We start from the raw sequence: 19,371 nt of genomic DNA, 5'->3' as shown, positions 1-19,371 counted from the left end.
GAGAAGGAGCTCTTAGGTTCATTACGGTAACATCTCACTGTCGTCTCCTCTTTATCCAGTCATGATGAGCAACCGCTCTTCGTAACACAGATAATGATGCACCAGCCAAGCCCGGGTGACCTTTTGGAAACATCTCCAGTAATTGGAAAGAGAGTTCTAAAAAAACGTTGGTTGGATGTAATGTTTAAGGCTGTAGTAGTAGACATTTTTAGGTTATCTTGCTATTTTGAACAAATTTACGTTTCTATTTAGCGAACATGGCCGGACATCACACCATCGTTCTTAAGAGATTTTCCTGCATCAAATTCAGCACTTCAGTCGTCGTTATCGACATACTTCACTTCTATACCGTGTGTTTTCTCTTTTCCATTAATTAGTAACCGAGAAGCAAGACGCAACATTCTGTTTGAATTGCACTGTGCCCATGAATTAACTGCATCAGCCAGTTTCACGTGATGAGTGTTCGTCCAAGCTTTAAAGGAGTTAAGACTGATCCGTTCATATATGTGTGTGTGTGCGCACACACACACACACAGAGAAGAATGCGTGCGTTTAGCAGATGGCTGGTGGTTAAGAGAGTGTGAATGATAAAATCTGCCCACTATTCCATCGCCTTGTCCATTATTCCACTCCACTGCTTTTGAAGAGTGTGAGGGTGTGTGCGTGTGTTTGTGTGTGTGTAAGCAAAAGTATATTTTTGTGTGATGCTTTCTGCGTGCATTTTCATCTCCATGTATCTGTGTCTAAGTGAGCCAATCTACTCACGCCACTTGTCTCGTAAATGAACAATATTAAAATCAAGCCATTAAATGAAAACATAAAAAAACAGCCATTTAATTGAGTTTTGCTCTATTTGGATTTTATTGTTTCTACCAGTCATGTGTGGCAGTTTGTAAGCAATCAAACTAATGGAACATTACCAACCTATTGAAAACGGGTAATACGGTGTTACCCATCTGTGTGTGTGATGGAGTGAATCATGACATGTCTGTAACACATGCGGCATTAAAGGTTGTGCTGGAAGTCATTGTGTTCTTGGTGAAGTTGTGCGGAGTGTGTGTGTGTGTGTGTGTGTGTGTGTGTGTGTGTGTGAGAAAGAGGAAGACATTCGGCAGCATTTTGACGGACACTTCGCTGAAATCACACACACACACACACAAAGAGCTCATTGCACACACCAATGACAAAGATACACACACATGATTTAACACACACATGGTAAAATCTGCATTGGAGTTTACTGCCGAATAAGATTTAAGAGCAATAAAGGCTCGACACTGCACTAACACACGCACACACACACTCACGGTTATTATTTGATCTTTCATAATGGCTCTGTTCAGCGCCTAATCCTGAACATAGACCCTTTTGCCCTATCAATAACACAGACGAGGATATTCATTACGCAGACTGACGTTGTAGAGCAATGCTAAAGATATTACCTTGTAAGTCGTATATCACTGAATCCCATACATACATGCATACAGTGTGCCGTGTCCGTAGACTGATATATGTTTCAGTGTACTGCAATTTACCAACGAGGTCCTAGCCTTATCAAATAGAAGTCACAGTGTGGCTGATTGCTGATGTCTCAGCTCCTGGAGAAAGAGAAGGTTGATGGGCACTCTACCCTTCTCAAGGACTACCAGACACTACTCACACACACAAGAGGAGCCATCGACGACTAACACATATGATTACTATATCATGAAAAATGTCGGGCTACATAAAGAAAATGACAAAGAAATGATTGAGTCACACGTAGGCGTACGGTGGACAGGCAGGAGATTTGATGACTCCTTTGCCCTTTCTGAAGGACTACGAGAAGCAAGTTCACACATTCATATGTGACAGGGTCCGTCCAACCGGTGGAGATCATGACAACAGTACACACACAAGTTAGTTGCTCTCAATATAGTGGTGACAAAACAGACTAAGACATGTAAAAAATAATTCACAGACCCATTGCCCCCAAGGCCGCACAGGAAACACGCCAGTAGAACATATACCTTTAATGTGCATGTGCACACACACACACGCCTACACACCAAGATACCCAGTAAAAGAAAACAGTGCAATGTGTGAAAGCAATAAGCAGCACTGCTTTCTTTAGTGGAGGGTCAATATTATTCTCGTTAGAAGGCCACTTGGTATGGAGGGCTGAGGGGGCAAAGGTGGCTGGAATTCTGTTTGTATTACATGACTATACAGTGTGTGTGGTGTGTGTGTGTGTGTGGGTGTGTGTTAGAAAGACGTGTGTATGTTTGTCCTTCCTGTTCGTTCACTTAACCTTTGCAAGGTGACGTCACACTTTAAAAGAAACATATGTCTGAACTCAGTTGCCCTGTGAGATCTATTGATGAACAGGATTAGGGCAAGCTGGGAAAACAGCAGGAAAAACAACGTGTTTTTATTCCATATCCATATATCTTAAAGGTTTAATCGACTAAATGGAAGGACAAAGATGGCTTATACATTTTAAAGAAACGTAGGATGCCTCAATGACAGTTCTCTTTTCTCACCCTGGCTGAATTTTACAACTGGATTTAGTTCCCGGCTGGCGGTCAGATAAGCAGACATATTGGAACTCGCAAGTGACTGACATGTTTTTTCATTGGTTAAAGCAATCTAACCTGCGATCTATAACCATAGCAAAGTGAAGGTGCGGGCCAAGCAAAACATCAACAGAAAAAAAACCCTTCTTGAATAGAAAAGCTTTTCATTAGATGGACCGAGTCCGAGGTCAATCCCAGTCCACCCCGGGAGCTAGAGATAACAGAGTAGCCACGAAGAGGAGAAGGGAGTCAGGTGATGAAGAACTCTCAGTGGTGTATGAAGACGTGCATAAAGAAGGGCACAAAGTGCACACTACAGACGGCTGGTGAAACCGTAATGCCAAATGCCAAACCAGTTGGTTTATCAACGTAAAAAAGGCAAAAGGTTTCACCTAAATTGTCAATTCATTCTGCTAGAGCTCGCTAAAATTGATCAACCCACAATTGACTAACACCCCCCCCCCCCCCACACACTCACGCCGATCATATGATGCTCCTGGCGGAGATGAATAATGCTTTGTATGATTATTAGGATCAACACATTGGTTGGAGGTGAACAATGAGCTTTGGTGGATGCCTGTCTGCTTGGTTTAAGCATCAGGTTTTGGTTGAGTTGTCGGGGATTTGAATGTCGGGATTAAATGCAGACTGTGTCGGGGGCCGCCCACACAAATCGCTGCTCCTCAATATGACGGCATGTTTTTCTAATCCCTTTCAAGTCTCATTGTTCTGATCTGGGTCGTGGTTCAATTAATGTCGACGTGTTAACCAGCAACACGCACACACAACATGATATAAGAACCTTATCATCAACTACCTTAACGCACATAACTTACACAGCAAGCTGTACTTAAGAATCCAATCAAATACTGTCTGGTGTCTATTGTCTTCATTGTCTTGTCAAACCAGAATAAGCAGCTATAAATAATCACATTAAAAGTGCATCATCTCTACTAATCAGTGCTTTAAACACAGCTCTGTGTGTGTGTGTGTGTGTGTGTGTGTGTGTGTGTGTGTGTGTGTGTGTGTGTGTGTGTGTGGTGTTCTTCATACAAAGAGGTTTCGGTCCACACATATATACTCCAGAGACTTAATGTACATGCCATTCATGATGAAAACTGTAGAGGAGAATTATGGGACATTACACATAATAACCCTTCCAGCTGGGTCATAACTGCCTCATTCTGACTGGCTGCTGTTTAGCTCCTCGAAATGAAAAGGGGAGTGAAAAAAAGATGGAAAGGGGAGCGGGAGAGAGAGCGTAGAGAGGACAGACATGTCCACTCGATGAAGAGTTGAGGAGGAGGAGGAGGACACAGCAAGAGAAAGACACGGAGAAGGGTTGAAAGAGAGTAAAGAGAGCAAAAGATATCCAAACACAAGCCATGTCTTATGTGAATGACGCCACGACTGTTCATACAATACATGCTCTCTGTTCCTCTCACTTACTCTGCATTCGCGCCTCTTCTGGTACATTTAATACAAAAAGTCCTTCCACCCACCTCCACCTGTGCTTTCCGTGTTTTTCATTTTTCATCCTAATCCCCATTACCTCAGCTTCTTCTTGTAAACCAGTATTCATTCAACCCATTCATTTGTCTCGAGAAGCTACATCTGAGTTCATGCTCACAGACCGAGTCACTATTTTAACGACACATGTGAAATATAAAAATGTTTGTCTGTCTTGGGCTCCAAATGTCCTTATCCCTCCTCCAGACATGGTGATATGACGCACACAAAATATGAAATTAATCTGCTTTGTTACTTTCCAAATAAAGAAAAAAAAAACTGGATTTGGAGTTAAAATATGTGTTTTCGACTAAACAGAGTCAATAGCCTCACAGTTAATTGCCCTATTAAAAGTTAAACTAAAACGATCTGCAGTGATGAATGTTGTGGCTCCACTGTGGATGCTAATACGAGTTCACACGCTCACTGATGACAGCGATCCATCTGTAAGTGATGCAACACATACATTAGCGTCTGCCTGCGTGTTGATGTCTGCGTAGGTGCACGTCAAACCACATTATGCAGCAGCCCCGCATTATCATTTCTCACTCGCACTTGCTAAATGAACATTTTCTTAAGCCCTTAATTGATTCATTTGTATCCAGAACTACCGCGTCTGGCAAATATAGCATTAATGCCGTAAGCTATAAGTTACAAAAGGCAGCGCTTGGACCCAAAGACAGAAATGAATTAGCGAGTTTCCACAGAGCTGCATCTGTTAGCGGCGGCAGCTCGTGTTGTTTACCAGCGACCAGCAGCGTTTTCATGATCATGGTGATGGAAACCTTAGAATTAAGAGAGCACAGAAGGGAGGCAGACCTGCTCCGAATCATTTCCTCATTATCAGAGATTATGCTACTTTGCTAATGATTCTGGTATTGTAGTGACCTTTAATTATCTTAATTATTTTGGTTTAACTGGCGGTGAAATCATTTCAAAGTAGCATTGGAGTTGTTAGAGGAGGTAAAGAGGGGTTTTTTTTAATAATGTTTCAGAAATGTTCTCTGACCTTTGATTTGCATGTGGACTAAAGTAAGACATGCAACACAAGCAGAAGAGAAAAAGAGAATTAAGCTGAAGTCAGCTTTATCTGGACGCAGGTGATGTTTCACTTCCTCAGACCTCGGCCCGTGCTGCTGCTATTTCTTCTTGACCTCGTCTTTCTGAGGACATACAAAGTATCTTCTCCTCTTTTACAAAGTATTACGTTTATCTCCTTTGCACATTTTAAATGTGTCGTCGCTTTGCCAACACAGCAGATGCATGTCTGTCTGTACCATGCTCGCCCCCCCCCCCCCCCGATGTGACGGCAAAATGTGCCAAGCAAACAGAAAGCAAATCAGACAGAAAGAAAGTAATGGGAGAGGAAATGAGAGCATTATTTAAATATTAATGAAGCTGAGAGATGAACTGTTGGACTGATAGTCTTCTCCAGCAAATGGTTTTGGCTGACTGGAAGACCAACACATACACCCGCGGGTGCAAATACACACACACACACACACACAATTTACTCCCCGCTGAGTTGGCTTGAATCCACCAACTGTCCATCTCCACGTATCCAAGTCTAACTGTTTAGGTTGTTTCATCTCATCAGCAAGCCAGACGGTATAATCGCCAGACGTCCTTCAAGCTCCATCAATTCAAAGTGCATTTTAACAGGATTAACAAGGCAGTTTACCAACGGTTTTCCAGAAAAGTGCACTATTGTGGCATTGTAGACCTTATTGAACAAAGGTTCTCTGAGGAAGGTGCCCACAGGAGAACCTCGTGAACACCGGAGATCTCACATCGTCTGATCATGGCTCGTAAACTCATCTGAGACAAGGAAACAGATTAAGGATACCAGTGCAGTTCAGTGTCAGTGATTCAAAAGTGAAAATATAACCCTGCCTTGATTTCCTCTCCCAATAACTCAACTCTGCGTATCAGGATCGGGTATTTACGATAGAGATCTTAAAATATAGAAGAAAGTTGGATCCTCCATCATAAATACTGATATCGTGGGAAAGCGGCAACAGAAAAATGCCTTTGAGTAAAATGAAGCACATTCGCTCATGAATATAATCATTTTTGCTAGAAGCAGAACAAATAGAGGGTAATAGTCTCTACATCTGAATGAGGATGCAATACAATCGAACCGTTGGCCCTTTCCTGTGTGTGTGTGAGTCGAGCCATCAAGAGGATGAATAATGATTGGCACAATTATCCGTGATTAAAGCTGTGCTCACGGAGAGCCGCCCTATTTCAGTGAGTTCAAATTGTCTTTGCAGAGAGTGTTTCTAAATAGGTCAAACATGGTAATGTATGACAGGTTTCTTTCATTGGGATTGAAAATAGATTCGGAATAAACTTCCAGATAAATAGAAACTGCTGATGGGAATCCATACATGCAACATGCAAGGGAGGTATTAGGGTAACGGGGTAAAACAGTCTGCACAGGGGCGGTGTACCGGTTCATCTCGTTAATATCCTAAAAGTACCGCGTCATACATTTCTACTCCCAGCACTGTTGCACACCACACACACAAATATAGCTTCCCAAGGAGTGGGGTTATGTTTAAAAGGTGTCTGTTTTTATTATTGTAATAAATTACTTTGTTGGCCTTCTACTGGAGCTCTGTCTGTAGGTACATGCATTGTGTTTGCATTATACTGTTATATTACTGATATACATTACAGCATTTTTCTGCCTATCTAAGATATAAAGATATATAGACACACCAAGTATGGAGACATATACTGATATACCCTTCATTGCTACATAAATATCACCTCCAACATTCATAAATGTGAGCCCTCTCACTCTCAAATGCATGACTTGGGTATATATATTTTTTAAACTGTATTCCTGACCTCTGCCTCCAGCAGACCTCAGAGATGCTCTCTGTTTTCTTTGTTACAGCCGGCAGTCTGAGTCTGGCGACAGTAAAACACTCATCTGGGATTAGGAGCCATTTATTCATCTCAGCTCAGTAATAGTACGAGAGCCTCGCTTCAGAATCCAATGAATATTTCACACTTTCATTTCATATGCAATCTCTGGTGCTCAGTAGTGTGTATTGCCGGGTATCATACTATATGTGTGTGTCTTTGTGTGTGTCTCACCATCTGTGTGTTGTGGTGTATTAGTGTGCGACACTGTATTTGATCCCAGTGTTGAAATCTGTATTTTGTACTATGCGTGTGCTTTTATATGTGGTTTCTGGGCTGCATCTTTGAGGAGCACAAACAAACACATATTTACAGTATTTAGAACCCCATCGTGGATACAGAAAGCTGCTAAACCAGCTTTAACTCTAGACCCGCTATTCAAACGATCCAGTGCAGGATTTGTGACTGGAAGGGGAAGATACTTCTTACTGATCGGGTAGAAATAGAAGGGACGCGATACCGATGTCGGCCTCATACTCACTCAAATAGCTGGATCGGGTGACAATAAGCCAATCTGGTGTCAGATACCATTATTTTAATAAATAACTGTTCACTATATATATATTTATTCATTTGTTTACAAAGTTAGGAAAGCAAAGCAATGTTTAAGTCAAGCCTGTTCCACACAGTGAGGCATACAACGTATTAATTGAATGTGTTCCCGGGATCGGCCGAGACCCAAACCCCAGCCATCGGTATCGGGACTGAAAAAGTTGGATCGGTGATCTCGAATCAAAATAATCTCCTTAATTTAAAGTGAGCTCTGTCGCAGCGTTTCCTCGCTCATTAAACTGGTTTATTTTCTTTGTGCATTCGGGATGAAGATTGAGTTTTACCCTGTACTCCTTTAAGTTAATTTCATGTCATTCAATTTCAGTATTGCCATATTAAAACAAAATGTCAGTAAATCCGAACTAGTAAGAATGCAGTCGAGAGTTTTGCGTAGAAACGACCACGGTTCTCATTCAGACATGAGACAGACATGTGAAATTGCCATCACGTTAAGGTAAAACGTCTGAAAAGGGCTATAAATAACTGTTTGGAACACTTCACCTCCCGGGAGCTTCTGGCTTTGTTTGTATTAATAAAACACGGAGCCCTGCATTGAGGGATTGAGTGAACACGCCACAGACGATATGTTCTCCGTTTCCATTGTGGAAGTTTCAAGTAACAACTGGCCAGCAGCAGGACCGGTGCACGCTGCTCCTGACAAAACAATGGCAACAGGCTCTCATAACCGTAATCCCTGATCCTAGGTCAGTGGCTGGTCTCCTGACTCTGTTGTTGCTCCTGTCACTGAGTGATATGGCCGCTGGGCTGCTGCTTAGCGTGTCACGGAACCACCACCCCCCCCCCCCCCCCCCCCGATCAGCTCTGAGACGTTAGAGCTCATTTCTATTTCTATACTGTAAAATACTTCACGTTATTCTGATTTCTACAGCAATGCTGAAAAAAAACACCGTTAATAACACTAGCTTATTTTCACATGAACAAAATTGTCTTCGTCACAACATCGAAAAAACATGATTTGAACCGCAAGAATGAATATTTAGACGTGAACAGCGGCAGAGAGAGAGGGAGAGAGAGAGAGAGAGAGAGATCACTTCTTCCCAAAGGTTCTTACAGCCCCGAGAGAAATTGCCAACCACTGCAACTTTGTTCTTAATTAGTTCATAGAATCTCCGACAAATCCTGCAGTATTTATACACGCTTAAAGGCATACAGTATGAGCCGAGGACAGGGAAATACACTGTGCATTACATTCTCTAGCCAGTAGGTTTGTTTTAAGCTGTGACCTAAATGAAAATTTCAGTCCACCACAGGACACGGGCTCATTAAATAATGTTGATACTGTTTTAATGTTTTAATACTGCCTCGTCTATGTGGCAGTGTGAAGAAACAGAGACTTTCCAAAGGGGAAAATGAAAAATGACACATTCCTGGGGGGGGGGGGGGATTGAGTTTGCAAAGTCTCCAAAAGCGAATTGCTAATAACACTGCCGAACGCTGAAGGCGAGTTAAAACCTTTTCCCTTTGAATTTTGCTTGTGAGGCAATATTCTACCCAAGAGAGCGGCTTATAGGCCACCGCAGCTCAATACTCGGTGTGAACACACAGATAGCTGCTCCAACATCCCGACAAGCACACACACCTGTGTGAGAGCACAGTGGTGTGTGACTTATTAACTGGTATAAATCAAAAAGATTACATGCATTATATGAGAGGTATTTAAAGACTTAAAAACAGTGATTTTGTAACTCTTTGGTGATGAGCTGTCCGGCACTTCTTGGTGGACTGGCTGGTTCAACATTTGGTTGGTCACATGCACGTCTGAGTCCTAAATCTAACCTCATTCGTGTTAGTTTCACTTCAAAGGTATTAACTGAGCATATACATGTTACTTTGTGGTTCACTTAAAGTCACATAAGACCACTGAATTCCTCGTTCACAATGCCCGTTTTTATATTAAAGGAATCTATATTAAAAGCGGGAGCAAACGAAACATGATATATTGTACTGAGGTTCTTACCTTGTCCTTGTCTTCTACCAGATCACTGAGGATGTCATCGGGGTCCAGAATCCCCCCGTCACAGTACTCAAGGTGGTGAGTCCAAACCAGGAAGTCTCCTTCCTAAAACCACAGGACATCACAAAGTTAGATCAACGACTCAGTGTGTGAACGAACATGATACCTGCTGACCACGCTCTCTCTATCTTACTTTATTTGTATTATTAGAGGGTATGCAGAGTTTATGAGTACTTCTTTAAATGTTGTGAGTCCCACGACCATCACCATCAAAATGAATCAAGCCATCAGTACAGAGGGTTCAACAGTAAAAATTTAAAACAATAACAAATTGAATTGAACACTAATGGTTGATGGTGTAAAAAAACATTAATTGTGAATTAATAAAAAATAATCGAGTGTGTAACATTTTGTCTATGAGGAATAAGCACATTATTTACACGAGTGCAATACCCGAAATTCTCCTCAGCAACTTCAATTAGTTTATTTACATTTAATATTCTATCTTGAACATTAAAATTCACATGAAACAGTTACTACTTTCTCAATATGGCGTATTTTTATGAAAAAAACACACTGAACGAGGGTAGAACACAGGGAGATATAATCAAAAATAAAATGGAAAAAGTAGTTTTATGGTTTTACATTTTTATTTTGTTTTTTATTTTATTTTCAAACCACAATATTAGTCAATTAATATTTCACGGGGACTTAAAACTCCAAAGGCTTCCTGGTCACCAGCTCCACATGTATACAGGCCTATCTCTTGTTCACCTCCACCTCCTAGCTGTGCCCTCGTCTTTGTTTCCTTCCTCCTTACATCCTCCACATCTTTCCCTAGGTGCCTTGTACAGATTACAGCCTGGCCCTTTTTCGCTCTCTCTCCTCTCTCCCCCCCTCCTCTCTCCCCCCTCCTCTCTCTCTCTCTCTCTCTTCCTTCTCTCTCCACTGTGTTGGGTCTGTGATTAATGACATCGACGCTGCACCGGACAGCTGACTACATAGAGCCGGTTGTTGAACAACATATTGAGACAACACACACACACAAAACCACAAACAGCCTACAGAAAGGTATGACTCAACCCGTTACAGGGTGCTGCTCCATTAAATCCCTGTTTCAGGGTCAGGTGCTTGTCAATGCTTCTCAAAAGCTCCCATCAGGGAGAGTGTGAGAGAGAGAGATGTCACCGCAGGTCTCAAACCAGTTCCTTCAATAAAATCAGCTCTGCATTAAGCATTGGCTACAGTAAAGCCACTGCTATTTACCAGACTTCTATGATACCCAACTTCATTGATAAGTGCAGCAAAATATTAACTGGCACCTGATGCCAGCTGATATACACAAGACACTAACAAACATGGCTGTTTGCTTCCTGAAGATAAAGCCTTTATCACAAGTTGAATGTAGCCTGGGTCCATTAAAACACTTTTTTTCGATTACGTCCCACAAAAAACAGACATTTCAATGGCTTTTCAACCATCAGCGTTACACAGGACTCGTTCTTACTGTTGAATTGTCTCTCCTCTCCCTCCCTCCCTGATGGGAGTCATTGTACGACTCTATTGTAACACTGACTTGGCTGACACCCAGGCCACATGTATATGAGAGAGAGAGCGAGAGCGGTTTTCAGTATTGTGTTCACATTGTTTTAATTTCTTTTTTGCACCGTGTTTATCTTCCTTGAGCACTATGAATCTGGGTTTGGGGGCATATTAACTCTGTAACAAGACGTGTGAATGTGTTGTTTTTATGATTACTCAGGAATATGTCAGTGCCAAAGTGTCATGTAAAATGATTTTGTATCTCTTCTGCCCTCAGCTTTTGCACAAAGACTTGTGCTTTTATTACCCCTCTGGCTTCAGGATGAGTCCCGAGAGAGTGAGATTTTGTCTTTGCTGGTTTAATGGTAAGCACTCGATCCATCATCCCCACACAAACTGAGTCACCGCACGAGCAACGCAACGAGCTAACCCTCGACAGAAACACAGACTCTACCACGTCTTACATTCTTACATGACAAAACTACAGAGAAGCAGTAAGAGGCACATTTCCACTGGCTTGCTAACAGTCAAATATTACTTCCCAGCTAAAAATCGACTGAGCCAACTCGGAAGCAAGAAAAATGTCTTTAATGTCGACGCTGTGGTCATGGAATGCACAACCTGAGGCTTCCTGTGGGCCTCTGCTGACCCGCAGTACCGTTCACACAGTGAGTCGATACTGTGCCTTAGAGGTGCCTGGTCCCAAAATAATTAGCAGTTTATCAAACTACAACAACACATTTTGACACATCGTAAACACGGAGCTTTTGGGGACCGTGGGGACCTGGGGCCTCGGGGCAGTTTTCCAGTTTATAGCATGGTCAGTAATCTAGTCCAGAAAAATGCTTTCTTTACAGCAAAAACTGAATCATTTGCTTATCATGTGATGCCATACAAATCACAAAAGGCTTTTCTCCATTCCATGTCATTGTTATCCTTTCAGACAAGAAACGCGCAACATTGTTGGCTGCATTTATCCGGTAAAGCGACGGCATTTGTCACTCAGAATTCGGCGTCTCTTATTTAGTGTTCAACCGCCTCGTTTCTTTGGTGACCTGCTGCTGTTTTTAGGTCAACAGCCCCTTTGATCTCTGGTGACAGTAGGCACGCTAAGACGACAGGAGACGGTAGAGAGATAAGTGCTGCGAGCGCACTGATCTAATCTGATATTCAGGGGGAGTGCATCCATAATGTATTACAGCCCTGTGCCTCCAAGTGTGGCAGTTTAAAAAGCTAGAGGGACACTCAGATACCGTAGCGCTGAAGATAAGAGTCGTAAACAGCCCCGTCTAATATCTGAATCACGGGGATTAGCACTTAATACAGTGTTTTTACTGATGCTATTACAGATAATCTAGATATTTATCTCTCATGACATGGTCTAGAAATTATTATTAGGTTGTAGTAAAACCCCACCAGAGTTAAAACACTGTGGATAATACCATGTTGTCAGGTGTGAGCTTCAAGATGAAGGCCCTATGGGGCAAAGCGGTGAGGTCTGGTGTCATCACAGTGTAGTCCAGCAGGTCAGTTATGCCAGTAGTGTAAAGTAGTATTGCTACAAAGTATTATTTCGTAAAGGCAGCGATTTCTGAGTCAGCACCTAATAGAGTGCTGCAGGGATGACACATTATTGTAAGTCAACCAGGAAGTGAGCGTCGCACTGGTTCCTTTGAACGAAAGCCTTTTGGGAGTTTTCATTGGATTTTGGATGATTGCAAAAAATAAGCTTCATTTCTGATACTTACATGTTTTTTTAGCAAGACAATGTTCACAAATGAAAAACACTTTCATGACTTTTGAAGCTCAAATGCAATCTGCAAAAGTAAAAAGCCAATGTGAGGCTATAAATGTGTCCACCACCACTAAGTTAAAGGCGGCGTAGTGTTCGGTTTTTACAATTCATAAATGGGATACTAGACTTTTATATCGGAGAAAAAGCTTGTGACCTTATTTCAGGCATCCATCCAAAAGCTCTTTTCCAGGCTTTAGGAATCATTCCTGCAGCACTCTATGACGTGGGAATAAATGAATAAATTGTGCGAGTTAAATTGTCTCCTGGCCCATCTTGTGACCCCGCAGTCACAAAGCAAGATAATCGCTGGTGGAAATGCCACGGACTCTATTACTCACCAGGTTAACGTTCCACAGTCAAGCCGTAGACAAGCTGATTCTTCACTCTCTTAGTTCGAGGAAATAAGGTCTATCTAGATGGGTTGAAACTAAGATAGCGCCATCACGACGAGTAAGAAAACATATATTTGCTTTTTAAACACGGTCTGGTGAGCAGACATTTTTTGACAACTAATACAGTAAAACAGCACAATTAACCAACCAGGATGATCTGTACACAAGGACATTCATTCTAATGAAAGAATGATCTAGCTTTGGCAAGCTTGTCAAGTTAGTTTGGAAAAGCACGTGTGCCATTACACTCAACCTAACTTGGAGAATAGAACATAAAAGAATAGAACAGAATCGATGTCAGGCTGGATCAACACATTCTGCGGCACGCGTCTCCTCCCTGCTCCTCCCTCCCGCTCAGAAATAATTGCCGGTGCTCTGGCAGGGGTCCAGGATGTTGTATGATTTTTATCAGCTTATTTGGCCACGCCTCATCAGCATTTCTGCCCTGGCTAATGAAACAGCACACACAAACACACAGCTGGGAACTCTTTCCCACACATCTATCTTATATGTGCGAGTGTAAGCATGTACATGCGCACACACAACACCATCAGCTTACTAAAGGTTTGAGTTTGTTTCTTTATTTGAACCACACACACACACACACACACACACACACAACACTGTCAGCTACAACATTGTGCCAAATGTAGACACAATCTAATATGTATAACATGTATTGCATATATATTTTAGAGAGGTAACTCATGTCACATCTCACTAGAATATACACACGCACTGATATGTTGATGAGATCCAGTTTGATATTTCACAGAATACAACCTGAAACCACATAAACAAGCGTCCATGATCACACAACTGCACACTAGTCTGTTTGGCCAAAGGTAATTAAGAAGTCTGTCAACAAGCTGATAACTTCCTGACAACTCCCCTCGAAAAACAACCTCACCTCACCTCCCCTCCCTCCCTCCCTCCTCGTTCTCTGGCCACACTTCCTCTTCGCCGTGCCGTGCCGGCTATCTCCCGTTTTACATTCATCATCTTTGTTCTGATTTCTGCAAAAGGTTCATTCATTTCCTCTCTGCTACCTCTCTACGAGAGCCTTGTGTACTACCGTTTCATTCAATATGACTTTCATTCTCCTTTTCCCCATACCACAATTCACACTTCGTATCCATGTTCATCCATCAAGGGTGATAGCGGCACATTACAGCTGTCAGCAAGCTGATTGTGCTTCTTGTTCTTATAACTAATAATTACAGATTATGGTGCGCTTAGTTCGCAGATGTGTTGAGGTAGATGAATGAAAATGAACCAATATAATGACACACTTGCTGAGTGACAGGCTAGAGACTGACTGATCTGAGGACAGTGAACCTCCAACTACCAGCTCGACATGAGCCCCAAACCCCTCTGAGTGATGCATAGGAGCCAAATATCAAACCTACGGTATATTTTATCAACTCACTTAAACTCTGCTTCTTTCTATAAAGACTACGTATTAACACATCTCAGGTAAACACAAGATTTAAAGCAGTGCTTTTGTGTGACTACATTCAGAGAAACTCAAGTTTTACAGATCGATTAGTCGACTACGACTTTCTTTGGTCAAGGAAGTAAGAGTCCACAGAGACAGGAGACTTTCCAATGCAGTGGAGTGAAAAAGTCTGCTTTACCAAACTTGTATTGCCTTTCACGTTCAGGCAAACAAATTCTAATAATCAGGCTGCGATCAATGGGAATTTAAAAGAAAAGAAAAAACTCAATGCTACTAAATCAGAAAAAAAATCCTCTCTGAAACTTAACTTGAGACTAAACCTCAGGAATCCCCTCACTAAAGCGTAGCTTTAATGCCTATTCTAAGTGTTAGCTCCTCTAAAGCGCCTCTGTGGGAACTCCTAACAAAGCAGCTGATAGCTGCCAGTGTCAGTTAGCTCCAGCGCAGGAACACACAAGATTAAAGAAAGTACAAGCAGCATACTTTCAGAGTAGCATGAAGAAGATAGGGAGGAGGGAGAGAGTCAGACAGGAACGCAAGCTGTCTCTCTGACAATTTAAAAACATGATTTTCAGAGCTCTGGGAGGGAGGATTAGGAACCGGACCGCTCTACAACACACACACACATCCTGGTTTTCTAATCCTGGTACACATTAACAGACATAATTACACAGCTACAACAGATTAGTGTTGCAGGGAAATGACTGAGTGATGGGAAGAGAGAGAGAACAATACACAGAGAAACAAATTCAGAGAGAGAAGTCGGGATGAAATGAAGCCATTAAGGAGGATAGGTATTCTCCATCCTAGAGAGGAGGAATGAGGAAGAGGAGGAGGAAGATGTTGAGGAGGAGCCAGTAAAAGGAGGTGAAAGGGGAGTTGTGAAAAAAGTGAACACAATCAAAAGCTGAATATCTAAAATATGAAAGCGAAAGAGGCCAAAACCTTAAAAACCTGGGTTGAATGAGGTCGGTAGGAGAGGTGAAAATTACAACAGGGAATGTAAACACAGTAAAAGGAGACGAGACGGCAAAGTGCTGACAAAGGTGTGGGAGAGAGCAGGAAGAGAGAGAGAAAACAGAGGAAGAAGAGAAGAGGAAGATCGGTAGGAGGGCAGGCCAGTGTGCATGGACTTAACAAGGCATTTCATTCACACATACAGGAAGCAAAGAATGTAAACACTGTGAGAGCTAATCGATGGAGCCGGGAGGTGCATCATTACACACCTGGAGCACTAATGCTGCCTCTATGTGAACATTAAGAACACAGAAAGTGTTGCTGGTCTAGTGCTCCACCTTCAATGGGCCTAAACTGCTCTACATGGCGAGTGTATTAACCTTTTGTTTTCAAACAGAAATTAAAATGAATGAATTCAAAATGAGTTACTCCTTTCATTTCAGACCAATAATGTCAGTACAGGTAATGTAATTGGTGTAGCGTAGTGTGGGCAGGCACTAAACATTTTTCAAAATGTCACTTAAATCCTATTAGCAGTCGATAGGTTTGGGGGTCAACGTCGTTACTTCTTAAAGTCCCAGTGAAACAGAAGCTAAAGCGGCTTTCTTCTGTCTCGTGAAGTATTTCCCAGTGAAAATGAATATATGAGGAGTGTACAGTTCACAGAGTTTAGCGCGATACGGAGCTACAGAGGAATGTTAGCTCAAAACACACACCTTCCTCACCTGTTGTTAGACTAGGAGGAGGACGAGGGAGAGATGAAAAGTAAACTTTACTGATCTTCAGCTGTGTCACTGCAGTACATGCAGAGTCATCGACCTTTTTACATATATTTGGCATATAACAAGAGAATGCCTAAATGGACAATTAACACAGGGACAAAAGATTAAAACTGGGAGATTATATCTTTTCTTGAAGAGTTGCGGTTATTTGAGCTCTCTAGCTGGACCTAAAGTAGTATATATTGCTCATCCTGGTAGTTTAGACACTTAAAACACTTAAAATGTAGACTATTAATCTGTACTTCTAGGCGGAACAGAGTTATCTCATGAAGAACAATGGAAGGTGAAGGAGGAAGTGTTTCAAAGAGGAAGAAAGAGTTGATATGAAAGGGAAGCGTGTGGAAGGTGAAGAGGCGATGTACTCGACAGCAGGAAAGGATGATAAATGAGACAAAGGGGCGAAAAACACAAGAAGCACTGAGGAGGGAGGGCTGACGTACGGCTAGATGAAAGCAGATTAAGAGGCAGAGAAGTAGAGAGAGGGTGTAAAAAAAAAAAAGAGTCCATCTCCGAGAGCTGTCTCTCTGTCCGTCCCACACAAACACACACACACACACACACACACACACACACACACACACACACACACACACACAACATCTCCCCCTCAATCACAACCGAGGCCATCCATCTATATGACTGGTGTGCTCTTTGAATAATGGAGCCAATATGAAGCGAGTCACTGAGAAGATTCGGCGGTTTGATGGGGGTCACGACGCTCCCGCCCCGAGAGCAGTGCGGGGAATCAACAGCAGTCATAAAGGAATCACAAGAGGGAGTCATTTGCATTCCACATTCACGACTTAAGTGGAAACGACTCATGCCCGCTCCTGTCTGGACATCATCACAATTCATATCAGATATGCTTTTAATTTTTCATACAGCAATTATGGAGAACCGGACCTCCATGGCTTTGTCTAATTTCCCAAGACTTTGGAATGTGAAAATCACACGGCCCCCTTCATGATATAAAAATGACAAAGCATTCGATTATTCTTTTATGACTTTGGGGAAATCCTCAAATGCTATGAAAATGCTGTTTCATAAAAAGTTATCTTCTCTCAGTCTTTCAGCGGTTCATAAAAATCTTAACACTTTATTACAAAACTATTTCTGACGATGAATAATGCAGCTAACTGATGGCTCACAGGTCAAATAGCCTAAAAAAAAGAGTTATGTTTTCATGCTTTTTTTCGTGTTCTTGGACTATTTTGGTATCTATGAAAATGAAACTTATTCTACAACTAAAATGATCGCCACTCAGATGAATAAACTGCATTTAAGACACATTCACCATCACTGGCAGTAAGATGATGTACAAGGTGAGTACATTTTGATATACCTACCACAGAGCCAGTAGAGTTACCTTCAAATCATAGTACTTTTTTCAACAGCAAGCATCAAACGCTGCAATAAATACCCACAACAAGCATCGCATAATGATGTCTGTGCATTGAGTGAATGCCACTCTTTGCCTGCATTCTTATAGTTCTACGTCACAACACGGCCTATTCTCTCAAAAGGCTTTTAGTTGTCACTGCTAATAGGTGCATTTCAGACCTGTTCCAGGAGTTTTCTGTATCTCTGCGTGGCCTGCTGGATGAGGTCCCTCACGGTCCAGCCCTCCTTACAGGGCACCACCACACCGGTCTGCCCAAATGCCACCGTAACCTTCATCGCGTAGCACCCTGATCCAAGGTGCGGTCCCTCAGGGTGTGGGTCTCCAAGCTGCAGTACGCTCACCCAGGAAGTGTTGATAAAGCGTCAGGGATGTGATATCACTCAAACCAACTTCTTCAAAAAGGGACACAGATTGTCAGTGGTCCAGAGTCAGTAGAGCTCTTTACTAAAACTGTCAATCACCATTCCTTGCTACTTTACAGCCAACAACTCGAGGTGATAATGATGAGAGCAAGTACATCCGGGTCCGTTATTCTCATTATATGGTCATGAGGGTGATTATCTTGTCCTTTCTAATCTCAAATTGTAGCTTTCTGCTGCTGCATTTATTGACTTGTTCAGTTTCCAGAAAAGTTTTTTTAAAAGATACTGCAGCCTTTTAATGATGGAGAGCAGCTGGTAAACGGGAAGTATGTGTCATGCCATTTTTTCTTTAAAGAAGGCTAACTCTTGTAACTTTAATGTGACACTTGGCTAGCTGTCGTTCAGCTAGCTCCACTTGGCTAAAAGATGATTAGCTTGATACTGTAACCTGGTCAGCCAAGGATGAGAGCTTTCAGTTAGATATCCTCACGCCCTTCTCCACTCCATTAAGTAATGTGTAGCTGCACAACTTGTTCCGACGATGAACAAACAAGTATCCAAACGTTCACATCAGAGTTAGCGAGCTGAGTCCTGCGCTAGCTAACGTTAGCCACCTTAGCTGAACTTTGGAGGGAGGGATGCAGCATCATTTCAGAAGTTTTTCCTCTCGCGACTTTCCTTCTTCCGAGCGGTGAAGTGGCGTCCACTTCATCACCGACACACACAGTTTGGCGACGTTACCGTTATTGTCACATTCGGAGGCGAAGACGGTGGCGAAGTTGAACAGTAAACAGACAAACACGGCACGGTGTGTTGGAAAAAGTTTTTTGGGGAATTCCTTGAACGTCGTCCGCTCCTGGCCAGTTCCTGACCAGCTCCTGCGCCGCTTGTTGCTGTCACTTTCTTAAAGGGGAAGTACTCCAATTATCAAAGTTGAGCTTATGCACAAATCAGTGAACTCCACTAATCATAGAGGACTGGTATTCATGCACCCGCCTTTACCTCTGTTTAGGTCTCCGAAAACAATGACCTAAAATAAGTTTGTAAAGCTGAGGAGAACTAATTCTCTTTGGGGTTGTCACAGCCATGGATCCATTGTTAATAAAACAATCAATCAATTTTAGCTCTCTCAAATGTCAAAAAGAAAAGTACCAA

The 19,371-nt window shown here is 42.2% G+C and overlaps 1 protein-coding gene across 3 annotated transcripts in view; it reads right to left on the bottom strand.

Annotated features, from left to right (window-relative positions):
* Nucleotides 1-18,861, bottom strand: part of LOC306783490 (partitioning defective 3 homolog B-like) — a 164,182-nt gene extending 145,321 nt beyond the window's left edge. For 2 of the 3 annotated variants that reach the window (XM_079277158.1, XM_079277160.1), the window contains exons 1-2: nucleotides 18,013-18,594; nucleotides 9,529-9,630 (exon numbers count right to left, since the gene is read on the bottom strand). In XM_079277158.1, the coding sequence (XP_079133284.1) occupies nucleotides 9,529-9,630; nucleotides 18,013-18,129 (219 nt within the window). In that variant the 5' untranslated portion in view covers nucleotides 18,130-18,594. Of the gene's footprint in view, nucleotides 1-9,528; nucleotides 9,631-18,012; nucleotides 18,595-18,830 lie in introns of those variants that run through there. The other variant, XM_079277159.1, reaches the window with a different exon arrangement.
* Between the last annotated feature and the right edge of the window lie 510 nt (nucleotides 18,862-19,371).

Source organism: Melanostigma gelatinosum (genome assembly GCF_949748355.1).
Source record: "Melanostigma gelatinosum genome assembly, chromosome: 10".
Taxonomy (NCBI): domain Eukaryota; kingdom Metazoa; phylum Chordata; class Actinopteri; order Perciformes; family Zoarcidae; genus Melanostigma; species Melanostigma gelatinosum.
Note: the sequence above shows the minus strand (reverse complement) of the source record. Positions and strands in the feature narration are given on the sequence as shown.